Source organism: Rhamphochromis longiceps, linkage group LG3 (assembly GCF_057381845.1).
Source record: "Rhamphochromis longiceps isolate RC_006_pf linkage group LG3, R_longiceps_female_GT1.1, whole genome shotgun sequence".
Classification (NCBI taxonomy): domain Eukaryota; kingdom Metazoa; phylum Chordata; class Actinopteri; order Cichliformes; family Cichlidae; genus Rhamphochromis; species Rhamphochromis longiceps.
Window position 1 is genome coordinate 47,943,337 of NC_140559.1, and position 14,457 is coordinate 47,957,793.

Here is a 14,457-nt window from a genome sequence, read left to right on the forward strand (position 1 = left end):
GTCCTGTCGGGCCCTGGGTGACCAGAGAGCGGGGAGGAGTGAGCCCAGAGCAAGGCCTCCTGACGGCACCGGGATGGTACATAGAGCCTCCCAGCCGGGGTGTCAGGCGGAGGCGGTTCGGCGGTCAGGGCATCCCGGATAGAGTCCTCCAAGGGCCACCGAAGGGGGGCAGCGAAACAATGAGACGGTAGGATAGGTCCAGGGTCTGACGTGAGGCCGTCCTGGGCGAACTGCCTGGAGAGAGCGTCTGCCTTGGTGTTCTTGGAGCCAGGGTGGTAGGCGAGGTGGAAGTTGTAAGGTTCGAAGAATAAGGCCCAACGGGCCTGCCTTGGGTTGAGCTGCTTGGCAGAACGAATATGGATCAGGTTCTGGTGATCAGTCCAGATCAGAAACGGTTCTTTCGCTCCCAGGAGCCAATGCCGCCACTCTTCCAAGGCCCACTTGATGGCCAGGAGTTCCCGGTCGCCGACACCGTACCGTCGCTGCGTGTCAGAGAATTTCCTCGAGAAATAGCAGCACGGGTGAAGTTTCCCATCCGGGCCGTGTTGAGAGAGGACGGCGCCAGCGCCAACATCGGAGGCATCCACCTCCACCACAAAATCTCTGGCAGGATCAGGGTGGAGCAGGACGGGAGCTGTAGCAAACCGGCGTATAAGGTCTCGGAATGCCTGTTTCGCACCAGGGGGGAGGCAGAAGGGCTTGGGCAGGTTAGCTGGTTTGGTGAGGGATGTCAGTGGGGCGACAATGGTGCTGAAATTGCGGATAAAGCGCCGATAGAAATTGGCAAAGCCCAGGAAGCTCTGTAGCTGCTTAAGGCTGGAGGGCTGAGGCCACTGGGTCACGGCTTGGACCTTTTGCGGGTCCATGGTCAGGCCATTGGAGGAGATGGTGAAGCCCAGGAAGGTAGTGGACCGCTGATGGAAGGCACACTTCTCCAGTTTGCAGAACAGCTGGTACTCGAGCAGCCTGCTCAGCACGGCCCGCACATGGCGAATATGGTCCACTTCGGTGCGGGAGTAGATCAAGATGTCATCCAGATAGGCAAACACCCACCGGCCCAGCATGTCCCGCAAGACATCGTTGATCAGATGTTGGAAGACAGCAGGGCTGTTGCAGAGGCCGAAGGGCATCACCAGATACTCCCAGTGTCCGTTAGGGGTGATGAAGGCCGTCTTCCATTCGTCCCCTTCCCTAATCCGCACCAAATTATAGGTGCTGCGTAGGTCTAGTTTGGTGAAGATGCAGGCCTGGGAGAGGGAATCGAGTGCGGTGGATAGCAGAGGAAGAGGATGGCGGTTCTTAACAGTGATTTTATTCAAGCCCCGGTAGTCTATACAGGGGCGAAGCCCGCCGTCTTTCTTCTTGACAAAGAAGAATCCCGCAGCTGCAGGGGAGGTAGAAGGGCGAATGAAGCCCTGTTGGAGAGCCTCAGCGACGTACTCCTCCATGGCTTTGTTCTCTGCGGGTGACAGCGAGAACAGGCGACCACGAGGAGGGACCGCTCCCGGGAGGAGCTCGATGGCCATGTCGTAGGAGCGATGAGGAGGGAGAGCAGAGGCTCGCCTCTTACTGAAGACCTCAGATAGGTCGTGGTAAGCTGGAGGGATCTTATCCAGATCAATGGGCTCCGGGGGTGACGCCTCTTCTGACTTTGAGTCCTTTCCAGTCCGGAAGAGAAGGCAGCGGCGTGAACACTGGGGACCCCAGTCCAGGATCCGGCAGGAAGACCAGGAGACGTGGGGGTCATGTTGACGGAACCAGGGGTAGCCGAGGATGAGAGGAGAGGAAGTGGCCGAGACTACTAAAAACCGGATCTCCTCCTGATGATCCCCGACAGACATGCGGACTGGCTGGGTCTGGAACTGGATCGGGTAGGGTTGGAGTGGTCGCCCGTCTACTGAGGTCACCGGGAGGAATCGGTCGACGGAAGTCAACGGAATGCGAAGCCGAGAGGCCAGTTTCTGATCGATGAAGTTCTCAGCGGCTCCGGTGTCCAGGAGGGCTTCAGATGAGAGCCGTTGGTGTTTCAGGTGAAAAGTTACCGGTAACAAAAAACGAGAGGGGTCAGAGGAGTGGGAAGGGCCAGTCTACCTGGCGTCATCGTTTCCCGGCCGTAGCGGGCACTGGGGACGACGGTGTCGAGCTGATCCACAGTAGGCGCAGAGGCCCTCATGCCAGCGTCTCTCTTTCTCCTCTTTGGGGAGTCCACCCAGCTGCATGGGCTCCTCGCTGGATGTGCTGCTTGGGCTAGCTGTGGCTCCATCAGAGGGGGGAGGAGGTCGCGAAGACGTGGTCCTCTGAGGCTGGAAGGGTTTGGAGGCCCGAGGGGTATGGCGAGGCCGCGACATCACACGTTGGTCAATCTTCAGCGCGAGGTCCACGGCCTCATCCAGGGTTTTAGGGGCCTCACGGCCGGTCATCTCGTCTCGGATGTAGTCAGCCAGTCCCTCCAGAAAAATAGAGCGCAGAGAAGCGTCTCCCCACTGTAGCTTAGCGGCCAGGGTGCGGAATTGAGAGGCAAAGTGACAGACGGGTCGGCTGCCCTGGCGTAGATGAAGCAGCTGTGACTCCACTTCCACTTCGCTGCTCGGGGGAACAAACGTCTTCTTTAATTCCTCCACAAACAGGGCATAGTCATTGCAAGCTGCCGATTTATTGTAGTAGAGAGCCGCGGCCCATTCCTGAGCCTGGCCAGACAAGAGAAAGGGCAACCTTTGCACGAGCGGTGGCGTATTTAGTGGGCTGACACTCGAACAGCATGTCTAAAGTGGCAAGCAAACCATCAGGCCGACCATCAACTCCGTTCCACTTGTCTGGTAGTCCGATCCGGGGTTCCGCGCTCACCGGCGCTGGCTGACGTTGCAGCGAGGTGACGGAAGTGGAAAGTTGGAGGACAGTTTCGGTGAGGGACTCCACTTTTGTGCACATCCGATCTACCACACCGCGAAGATATAGAACTTCGGCTTTCAGCCGTTCAAATTCCGCTGGGTCTATAGCGGGCTCAGACATCCTGTCACGGCGGGCGAGCTACGCACAGTAGCGCGGCGTGCCGGTGTAGCGTGCTGACTAGACCCAAGCGCGGCTACGGCTAGCGGTGGGTTTGGAGCAGACACGCAGTTATTCTAGTAACGATCAGTGCACGTAGCGTGGCTTCGGAACTGTCGTTACAGACAGAGAGCGAGCGGAGCCGGGAAGAGAAAAAGGATTGAAGGGAAAAACACTCACGGTTGCTGAATCAGGCGGAGACTGACGTCGGCAGAGTTTCGGAGCTCCTGACACGAAGAGAATGATGTCTGAGCGGCGACCAGGTGGGTGGCGTCTCTCTTTTAACCCCGGCCCCGTGATCAGCTGATCACAGCTGATCACCGGCTGACACCTTTTTTGCGCCACGGACCGGTTTATGCCCGACAATATTTTCATGGACCGGCCTTTAAGGTGTCGCGGATAAATACAACAAAATAAAACTAGTACCGGTACCGAAAAAAAGAAAATTTATTCATAACACACGTGAAAAGACCAAGGAAAACCGAGTTAACGATAAAAAGGATAACAGAATAACGCTGAAAACTATACATTTCACACCTGAGCCTCAAATCTCCCGGCCCGGTACCAAACGACTCACGGACCGGTACCGGTCTGAGGCCCGGGGGTTGGGGACCGCTGCTCTAATGCACAGAGAACCAGTTGTGAAACGCACAGTAAGGAAATGGTCGGCAGAGACTGAAGAGGCCCTGAGGGACTTTTTCCATTCTACTGTGTGGGAGAACCTCTGCAGCCCCCTGGAGGATGACCTCAACAGCATCACAGACTGCATTACGGATTACATGAACTTGTGTGTGGACAGCACCATACCCAGCATAAAGGTATGGTGTTTTTCTAACAACAAGCCATGGATAAATCCTGAAATTAAGGCTCTCCTCAAGGAGAAGAAGAGAGCCTTTAGATCTGGAGACAAACAGGAGCTGAGAGTTGTCCAGAAGAAGCTGAAATGGAAGATAAGGCAAGGGAAGGAAAACTACAGGAGGAAGATGGAAGAGCAGCTGCAACAGGACAACATCAGAGGGGTTTGGAACAGCCTTAAGAAAATCTCAGGACAAAAACAAATCCCCCAGGCTGCAGGAGACTTGGGGTGGGTGAATGGCCTAAATAAATATTTTAATAGGTTTGATCAAACACCGACCCCTCCCACAGCATCGTCCCCCCTCCTGCAATTTCCTTCATCTTCAGGGACTGCCTGTCCTTCATCTCAGGACTTCACACCTCTCAGTTTCACACCTCCCAGCTCCCAGTCATTACACCCACCCCCGGCTTCTGTGGACTCCAACATACACCCCCCTCCCCCAAAATCCACTCTTTCTATCTCAGCACTTCAAGTGAGGAATGAGCTTCGCAAGATCAAGGTGCACAAGGCTGCAGGTCCAGATGGCATCAGCTCCAGGCTCCTGAGATGCTGTGTAGATGAACTGTGTGGCATCATAGGATATCTGTTCAACCTGAGCCTGTCACTGGGGAAAGTACCACAGCTGTGGAAGACATCCTGTGTGGTACCGGGACCAAAGACCTCCCATGCCAAGGACCTCAGCAGCTACAGGCCAGTAGCCCTGACATCACATCTGATGAAGACCCTCGAGAGGTTGGTTCTAAACCATCTGCGCCCCCTGGTGAGGTCTTCATTGGATCCGCTGCAGTTTGCTTACTAGCCTGGCATTGGGGTGGAGGACGCCATCATCTACCTCCTGCACCGAGCTCTGACTTACCTGGAGAAGCCTGGAAGCACTGTGAGGATCATGTTCTTTGATTTCTCCAGTGCTTTTAACACCATCCAGCCATGACTTCTGAGAGATAAGCTGGAGCTATCGGGAGTGGACCACCACATGTCCCAGTGGATACTGGACTACCTCACAGAACGCCCAGAATATGTGAGGTCACAGGGCTGTGTCTCTGATATGCTGGTCTGCAGTACGGGGGCCCCACAGGGAACTGTGCTGGCACCGTTCCTCTTCACCCTCTACACTGCAGACTTCTCCATCAACTCCCCACGCTGCCACCTACAGAAGTTCTCTGACGACTCTGCCATAGTCAGCCTCATCACAGGTGAGGACGACTCAGAGTACAGACAGTGGACTCTGGACTTTGTTGACTGATGTCAGCAGAACCACCTGCTGATCAACGCCGGGAAAGCCAAGGAGTTGGTGGTGGACTTCCGGAGACGCAGACCCACCACACTGACACCGGTGAACATCCAGGGAGTGGACATTGAGATAGTGGACTCTTATAGGTACCTGGGTGTTCATCTGAATAATAAACTGAACTGGAGCCACAACACTGATGCTCTTTACAGGAAGGATCAGAGCAGACTCTACCTGCTGAGGCGGCTGAGGTCATTTGGAGTACAGGGAGCGCTTTTAAAGACCTTCTATGACTCTGTGGTGGCATCCGTCATTTTTTACAGTGTTGTATGTTGGAGCAGCAGTTTATCGGCAGCTGAGAGGAAGAGGTTGGATAAACTCATCAGGAAGGCCAGCTCTGTTCTGGGATGCACCCTGGACCCAGTGCAGGTGGTGGGAGACAGAAGGACTCTGGCCAAAATAACATCTCTGATGGACAGAGTCTCCCACCCCATGCATGTAAATGTTGCTGAACTGCAGAGCTCCTTCAGTGACAGACTGCTACATCCTAGATGCATGAAGGAGCGTTTCTGTAGGTTCTTCCTCCCTGCAGCTGTCAGACTGTACAATCAAAACTGCTCCCAACAATCATAGATGTTTGCATCTGCGCTGTAACTGCAATAATTTAATCAACTGATTCGCACTACAACCTGGTTTGCCTCTTATCTGAAGTTATTTTTATTTAATAACTGTACAGTACTCTCTGTATATAGTAACCACTGTCCTTAATGTAAATATGTAAGAAAAATTGTGTATGTTTCTGTTCTGTGTCCTGTGTACTGTTTGTTATATATGTGTCTTTCTGGCTGCTGTTACAACCAAATTTCCCCTTGTGGGACAATTAAAGGATTATTCTATTCTATATAAGAAATGCATGTGTTGGTTTATTTATATGTCTGTATGTAGACATGTGTATTTAAAGTGGCATAGAAGGTTGCTGAAATGGTATTACTAATTTTTTCAGTTTTTATTTTTGTGTATTCTTTATTCATCCTTAATTTTTTCTTTTTTCCTATTATTTATGACATTTTATTTATTATCATTATTATTTATTTATTTATTTATTTTAATGTTGATATTACAGTCCTACAAAGTAAGTTGGGATATCTCTTCTTGGTAGTCCCAGGAGGTGTACAACATAGCCATGTCACCAGGTCACTGACTGACTTCTACACACAACATTAGTCATATACAATTGTAAATAAATATGCCATTACCAATGAGTTATTATTTAATTACACCAGTTACGCAACAAACAGGCCCCCTGTGACAAAGTGGCTAGGACAGAATTCATTTGCCATTTGTCACTTGCGTATATTGTTATTTTGTGTTCTGTTATTTTACAGTCAGCCATAATGCTTTAATTTAGACATTGCTGGTGTAACTTCTCTTAACACACAATATCCCGGGTTTTGTTTGTGGTAGCAGTAGTTACATCCTTTACATCCATGCATGTGTTTTAAAGCAAACACTACTAACCATCAGATCATCTGAATTTTCTTCTGTTTACAGGCACATGTCTGGTAAATTATGTTTCTTTATGTTGCTTTGGTTATACTTACCATAGTGTCCATGTTGTGCATTCAGGTCCTATATGTGAGACAGGTGTATGGGAAGGGCCGCCCACTACTTCATGTTTATATAGGGTCATGAGGTCAATGATTGCATCACTGGGTGCAACCAAATGGAGGGTTTTTCATTTTGTATAGTATTGTTTGTTTTCTTTAAAGTAGCCTTTTGAGTTATATTGCATGCAGTGTTTTACTTTACAAACTATTTAGTTGAGTAAATGAGTTTGTCAATTTCATGCATGACTTTATTCCTGTTCTTTGTTTAGAATTTTATTATTTGGTTTGACCTATTTTGTTTCAATGGTAGGGACTAACGAGGTCAGGTGTGGGCAAAGTCTTGTATAAAGCCAGTGGGATTTTTGCATGCCTGAGTGATTGTTTTATGGTAAAAGGGAGATGCCAGCAATAAAGTATGCTTAAAAAGAACTTCAATTGTCTGCTAATTCTATTTACTTATCACCTTCCTTGCTGCTTAAGTTATGCTACATCACACCCCCTCACTGAAACACTGACAATGCTGAAAAGAAATGATGTTGGTTAAAAAGTAAGATGTAAGTAACATGTAAAACTAAGAATTTGATTTAATTATATGTGTATCAAAAATCTTTGATGGGAACCTAAAAGTCCCATGATAGTATTTCCTATTTGTTTTTCCTGATTTAAAAGAGAGAGAGAGAGAGAGAGAGAGAGAGAGAGAGAGAGAGAGAGAGAGAGAGAGAGAATGAGAATAGCGGATTAAAGTGTCTTTAAAAATTAAGAGTCTTTAATTGAAGCTTCCTCAGTTTATCATGATAGACTTCAAAAGAACTTGCTTCAGAAGGAAAAAGGTGATATTAATGTTATTTTTTAATAACAATAGTATTTTAAATCATTTTAAATATCAGAATCACTTAGACTTAGATTTTTATCTGAATTATCCAATACAACACAAACATAATACATACAATACAAGAATAAGATACATACAACAAATATATTTAAATATTGACTGGTAAAAGTGACTGGTAATCATACAGGATATTTTCACACATCTTATATTTCCAGTATGCCAGGTGAGGTGATGCTATGTTGAGTATCACTTCTTTTCTTTCACAGTCAGATTCTTAAGCTGAGGAGATGCTTTATGGATAAAAAAAAAAACTTTGTCTCACTGATATGTCTAACTTATATTATGACTTTATCTCTTACATTATAAATTGACACCCAATGACCTTCGTCAGAAATTATGTTCAAATCTATACTGATTGATTACATAAAGGTTCATTTTAGCTTTAGTTACTTCTAAATCATACTATGAGTGCTCTTCATCAGAAGTTCCTCGCGGATTTTCTGTTGTAAAAATCATTTTTCATACCCAGTCACAGGAGACATTTCCTCAAGTTATTTCACAAAAGCATCAGCGCAGATGTTATTGCTGGCCTGACAGAAGCCATGACAGCAGCACCATACAGGAGGCAGTGAGGAGACTGATCTTGTGGCTCACTCCATGTGACACTTTTGTAAATGTTGACAAAAAGAGAAAAAAAATGCATTGCTTTCAGAAACTGTTCTAAAATATAGAAACATGTTTGACATGATTGTATTAAATATATCTTACGTGTGCCGTTCACAAATATAGAACTGGTTTCAATGTCGAAGGGTGTTATCTTGGCTGCATCAATCAAAACTTGCGCAATCTCATTTGCATTAGGGACCAGTGACAATGCAAATCCAATGTCCATGTCATTGACAATGGACCCATTACTGCAAAAGAAATAACCCCAAACTTTTTTTTAACTTTATTTAGTTTAAATATTTGTGAAATCGTATACCATAAACAATATACCTGAATGCAGTCACAGTGATGAAGCGGAATGAAGGAAATCTTTCCTGGTAGAAAGGTTCAAGCTGCAGAAATATAAATAAACACACTGTAAGTATGTATGCATTGCTTTTTGGGCTTGTGCTCCTTCACTTCCATGTCATTTGTGATATGTTATTTGCACTATGTAATATCATAGTGCAATTAATATTTCATATTTTCTTTCTGTTCATCCAGCTGCCCATTTTTTGAATGGTTAGCACATAATGAATATGTCACAGGTCACATTTATGCTTTATCTTTTTTCTTTGATCTCTTAGAAATCATGGCATTCAGTTGGTAAAAATAGAAACCCCAGCAGTATTTACTGTGGAGTTTTAGCTCAGTTATATGGTGCAAATATTTTTCCACATTGTTTATTGGATATAATGTATATGATTTTTTTTTTTTAGCTCAGTCTGTATAATATTAGTAACAACGGAAAAATTGTTGACTTTAGAAAGGAGACCTGAACTAGGGCTGGGTATCGTCACTGATTTCTAGAATCGATTCAATTCCGATTCACAAGGTCCCGAATCGATTCGATCCACAATTCGATTTAATTCGATTCTATTCAATTTGAATCTGGGAAATTTTGACAGAAATATTATAATTCAGATCAGTACATTTACATATTTTTGTATCTATAAAAAGGAAGCTGACACACGCAAGACTTTATCAAAGGTGTGAGCATCACAGCAGATGCCTTTGTGTCAAAGTAGCTGAAGATAAAACACAGAAAAACATGAAGGTGGTTTTCCTGGCCTGGGATTTTATAAAAATATTCTGCAGTACATCAGAAATGAAAGAAAACCATTAATCAACACATGCTGTGCATCGTGGTCGAAGCAAAATAGTAAAAGTAAGAGTGAATTCATGATGATGATGATGGATCTTCTTTTGCTGCTGGTTCGGTCAAACTAACAGCTTTAGAATCAGCGCCGACAGATCAGAATCAGCAAGCTGTCGGCTTTCAGCCCCGACCGTGAGAAAGGCGACATCTAACTGATTCTGATCCGCGGGTCGCGCTGTGTGTTTAAGTCTTTGTGCAGAATCCGTGTTCCTGCTCTCATTTACTGTCTTAGCTGTTTGGTGGTTGTTGAAATTTTGTGAGATTTCACCTGAGATTCTGGCATTTCGGGCAAAATAAATTTATATTAAAAAATCAATTCAGAATTTTAATGAATCGATTTTACGTTATCCAAGCCAGAATCGATTTTAATCGATAAATCGATTATAAAAACCCACCCCTAACCTGAACGTAGGGATAGAAAAAGGACTAGCATATCATTTGTTTGCTTTTTTAAGGTATGCCACAGAAATACTGTTATGTGACTTTATCTAAAAATTATGCAATTAATTAGAATACAGGCATTGTTCAACTTGAAGAAAACAAACTTACTGCTGTCCTTATCAGTGTAGCTCGTTGTTTAAACGCTGTGGATGATGAAGTCAGCAAGTCAGTCGTAAATATCCCTTTAACAGATCTGAATTTCACCGCCAGTATTTTGACTGGCTCAGCAGTTGTTACAGTTGTAGTGGTTGTAGGGTTCACAGTTGTAGTTGAAGCTGTAGTTGTATTTGTTACAGATGTGGTGATTGTAAGATTTGTTGTGGTTGCATTTGTAGGTGTAGTCACTGATGTTGTGGTGCTCACTGTAGTTGTAGTTGAAGCTGTTGTAAATGCCAATAAAGGAAACAAGGTGTTGCTTTAACAAACAGTTCTGAGACATCATGAGTTTTAAATATGATCTTATCAAATATTGTTTACCTAAATCACTGACTGAACGGTCTGTTGTTTTTTATACATATTAAATCTCATTTAAAGTGTATCGCATGAAATTGTTATCTTTGAGTTTTTTGAGAAAATTATTATATAAATAACTACATGGGTTTTTATGTCACAAACAAAACTGTATAATAATCTATCCATCCATCCATCCATCCACTTCTCCTTTTTAGGGTCGCGGGGGGCGCTGGAGCCTATCCCAGCTGTCATAGGGCGAGAGGCGGGGTACACCCTGGACAGGTCGCCAGTCTGTCGCAGGGCCAACACACAGAGACAGACAACCATTCGCACTCACATTCACACCTAGTGAAAATTTGGATTTTCCAGTTAACCTATCCCCACAAGCTGCATGTATATGGACCGTGGGAGGAAGCCGGAGTACCCGGAGGGAACCCACACAAACACGGGGAGAACATGCAAACTCCACACAGAAAGACCCCGGCCGGATTTTGGAATTGAACTCAGGACCTTCTTGCTGTGCGGCAACAGTGCTAACCACCGTGCCACCGTGCTGACTGTATATTAATAATAATAATAATAATATAGAAAATATATTGTTATTATTATTATTATGTATAATAATAATAATAATAACAATATATTTTATATGAGGGCACCTTTCTAAAACCCAAGGTCACCTTACAAAGAGAAAAATATATCAATAAAACAGTAGATTAAAATAGATTAAAATAAATTAAAATACAAAAAACAACAAATAAAAAGAAAAAACAAGATTTGACAGCAATTAAGATATGTATTAAAGCGAGTAAGCCGGTTTAAACATGTGGGTTTTCAACTGTGACTTAAATAAGAGAAGGTAATCTATATTTCTTAAGACTGAAGGAAGTGATTTCCAGAGCCAAAGACCAGAGTGACTGAAAGCTCTGTTCCCCATAGTGATAAGACGAGCAGATGGAACAACAAGAGGAGTGGCAGATGAAGATCTGAGAGAGCAGGAAACAGTGATGATATGAAGCAGATCACAGAGATCTGAGAGTAATCGATCCGGGAAGTAATAAGACTATGGACAAGGATGGCAGCAGCATGGGGAGTAAGGAAGGGATGAAGTCGGTTAATGTTACGTAAGTGAAAGTATGCAGACCGGGTTACGTAATTAATGTGAGACTGAAATGAGAGAGTACTGTCGAATATGACACCCAAACTCTTTACCTGCGGGGAAGGAAGGATTGGGGAATTTTCAATATTATTGGAGAGACTGTGAGATTTGATTAAGATAGAGGTTATGCCAACGAGGAAAACTTCTGTTTTATTACTGTTAAGTTTGAGAAAATTGGATGAGAGCCATGATCTAATCTCCATAAGACAGTTTAGGGGAGATAGGTGGGAGCGATGAATTAATTATGTATATGATGTGAGAAATGAATCTGTGTATTGCCTTGTTCAAAATGAATCCTTCAGGAGTGACATGTGTGACTTCTGTTTACTTACTGTTTACTTGGGTTGCTACGACAGATGTGGCATTAATAGTTAATGTGAAGTTGTTGGGCTTAGACACAGCTTCTACTAAGGTTTTTGCAACATCTGCAGCCTGTGGGATTTCTGCAGGTGTTATCGTGTTGTTAAACACAACTTCCACTTCTGCTTCAGTATTAGATGCTCGTGTTCTGGTCCCAGCTTGTCTAAATGAAGAAAAAAAATTTTTAAATTTAATATCCTAAATGAACACTATTTTTAGTCATTGTCGATAATAAGATTAGTGTTGTTAAGAATGAACAAAAGTGAAAATCTTACCTAAATGCTATGACAATAACATGGCTGAAGAGTAAACCATATCGAGCTCTATAGATGAATTTATACTGTGCAAAACAAACAAGTAGAAAATTAATTAATTCAGATGTCGTTGTTTTAACAAAACTTGTGAATACATCTCAGTATTTAACTCACCATTACTACCACTTGTGCCTCAAGTGCCTTAAATTGTGGACTGGTTGTATTAGTGAGTGCATCTTCAAAGGGTGTAACCAAAACGGCTACTAGAATAAAAACTGGTCCACGGACCACTGCCATTGTTGCTGTCATTGTTGTTGTTGTTGTTGACTTCGTTGTTGTTGTTGGCGTTGTTGTTATTGTTGTTGGCTTTGTTGTTGTTGTTGTTGGCATTGCTGTTGTTGCTGTTGTTGTACTTGTTGGGTTGGTGTTTGTAAGATTTGTTGTGGTTGCATTTGTAGGTGTAGTCAGCATTGGTGTTGAAGTGTTCACAGGTGTAGTTGAAACTGTTGTAGGCCTTGTAGTTGTATTTGTTACAGTTGTGGTGTTTGTAAGATTTGTTGTGGTTGCGTTTGTAGGGCTAGTGATCATTGGTGTTGTAGCGTTCACAGGTGTAGTTGAAGCTGTTGTAGACACTGTAGTTGTATTTGTTACAGGTGTGGTGTTTGTAAGATTTTTTGTGATTGCGTTTGTAGCTCCTGTCAGCATTGATGGTGTAGTGTTCACAGGTGTAGTTGAAGCTGTTGTAAGCCCTGTAGTTGTAGTTGTTACAGGTGTGGTGTTTGTAAGATTTTTTGTGATTGCGTTTGTAGCTCCTGTCAGCATTGATGGTGTAGTGTTCACAGGTGTAGTTGAAGCTGTTGTAAGCCCTGTAGTTGTAGTTGTTACAGGTGTGGTGTTTGTAAGATTTGTTGTGGTTGCATTTGTAGCTGTCGTCAGCATTGATGTTGTAGTATTCACAGGTGTAGTTGAAGCTGTTGTAGACACTGTAGTTGTATTTGTTACAGGTGTGGTGTTTGTAAGATTTGTTGTGGTTGCGTTTGTAGCTCCTGTCAGCATTGATGTTGTAGTGTTCACAGGTGTAGTTGAAGCTGTTGTAAGCCCTGTAGTTGTATTTGTAAGATTTGTTGTCTTTGCGTTTGTAGGGGTAGTGATCATTGGTGTTGTAGCGTTCACAGGTGTAGTTGAAGCTGTTGTAGACACTGTAGTTGTATTTGTTACAGGTGTGGTGTTTGTAAGATTTGTTGTGGTTGCGTTTGTAGCTGCCGTCAGCATTGATGTTGTAGTGTTCACAGGTGTAGTTGAAGCTGTTGTAAGCCCTGTAGTTGTATTTGTTACCGGTGTGGTGTTTGTAAGATTTGTTGTGGTTGCGTTTGTAGCTGCCGTCAGCATTGATGTTGTAGTGTTCACAGGTGTAGTTGAAGCTGTTGTAAGCCCTGTAGTTGTATTTGTTACCGGTGTGGTGTTTGTAAGATTAGTTGTGGTTGCGTTTGTAGCTCCTGTCAGCATTGACGTTGTAGTGTTCACAGTTGTAGTTGAAGCTGTTGTAAGCCCTGTAGTTGTATTTGTTACAGGTGTGGTGTTTGTAAGATTTGTTGTGGCTGCGTTTGTAGCTGCAGTCAGCATTGATGTTGTAGTGTTCACAGGTGTAGTTGAAGCTGTTGTAGACACTGTATTTGTATTTGTAAGATTTGTTGTGGTTGCGTTTGTAGCTGCAGTCAGCATTGATGTTGTAGTTTTCACAGGTGTAGTTGAAGCTGTTGTAGACACTGTATTTGTATTTGTAAGATTTGTTGTGGTTGCGTTTGTAGCTCCTGTCAGCATTGACGTTGTAGTGTTCACAGGTGTAGTTGAAGCTGTTGTAGACACTGTAGTTGTGTTTGTTACACGTGTGGTGTTTGTAAGATTTGCTGTGGTTGCATTTGTATCTGTAATCATTGATGTTGTAGTGCTCACAGTTGTAGTTGAAACCACTGTAAATGTAAAGAAAAGGAAACAGGTGTCACTTAAATGTCACAGTTCTGACATATTGTGAATTTAAAATATGATAATATTCAGTATTACTTACCAGGGTCACTGACAGTAACATTGGTAATGTTGAAGACCGTTATGTTTGGAGCTGCATTAATCAAAACATTTGCAATGTCAGTGTTATTAGGCACTGCTGTAGATGCAAACCGAATGTCAATATCAGTGATGATGGATCCGTTTCTGCAGAATGAATAAACCAAACATCGTTTTACTTGCATTAATTTATTATGTATTATATATTATATGGAATCTGCAAACAAAAAATAAATTACCGGAATCCAGTCACTATCATTGAGAGGTATGAAGGAAACGTTGTCTTATAGATAGGTT

The 14,457-nt window shown here is 43.8% G+C and overlaps 2 protein-coding genes across 2 annotated transcripts; both read right to left on the reverse strand.

The window, feature by feature from the left end:
* Window positions 1-8,147: 8,147 nt before the first annotated feature.
* Window positions 8,148-12,804, reverse strand: LOC146675101 (uncharacterized). Its single transcript, XM_085400157.1, has 7 exons — window positions 12,274-12,804; window positions 12,121-12,185; window positions 11,818-12,008; window positions 9,982-10,253; window positions 8,565-8,626; window positions 8,337-8,482; window positions 8,148-8,233 (listed from the first exon to the last, which is right to left on the reverse strand). The coding sequence occupies exons 1-7, from the start codon at window positions 12,802-12,804 to the stop codon at window positions 8,148-8,150; spliced, it is 1,353 nt and encodes a 450-aa protein (XP_085256283.1).
* Window positions 12,805-12,818: 14 nt separating this feature from the next.
* On the reverse strand, window positions 12,819-14,185 carry LOC146675102 (uncharacterized). The gene is made up of 4 exons (XM_085385419.1): window positions 14,178-14,185; window positions 13,741-14,069; window positions 12,940-13,697; window positions 12,819-12,848 (listed from the first exon to the last, which is right to left on the reverse strand). The coding sequence occupies exons 1-4, from the start codon at window positions 14,183-14,185 to the stop codon at window positions 12,819-12,821; spliced, it is 1,125 nt and encodes a 374-aa protein (XP_085241545.1).
* Window positions 14,186-14,457: the final 272 nt, after the last annotated feature.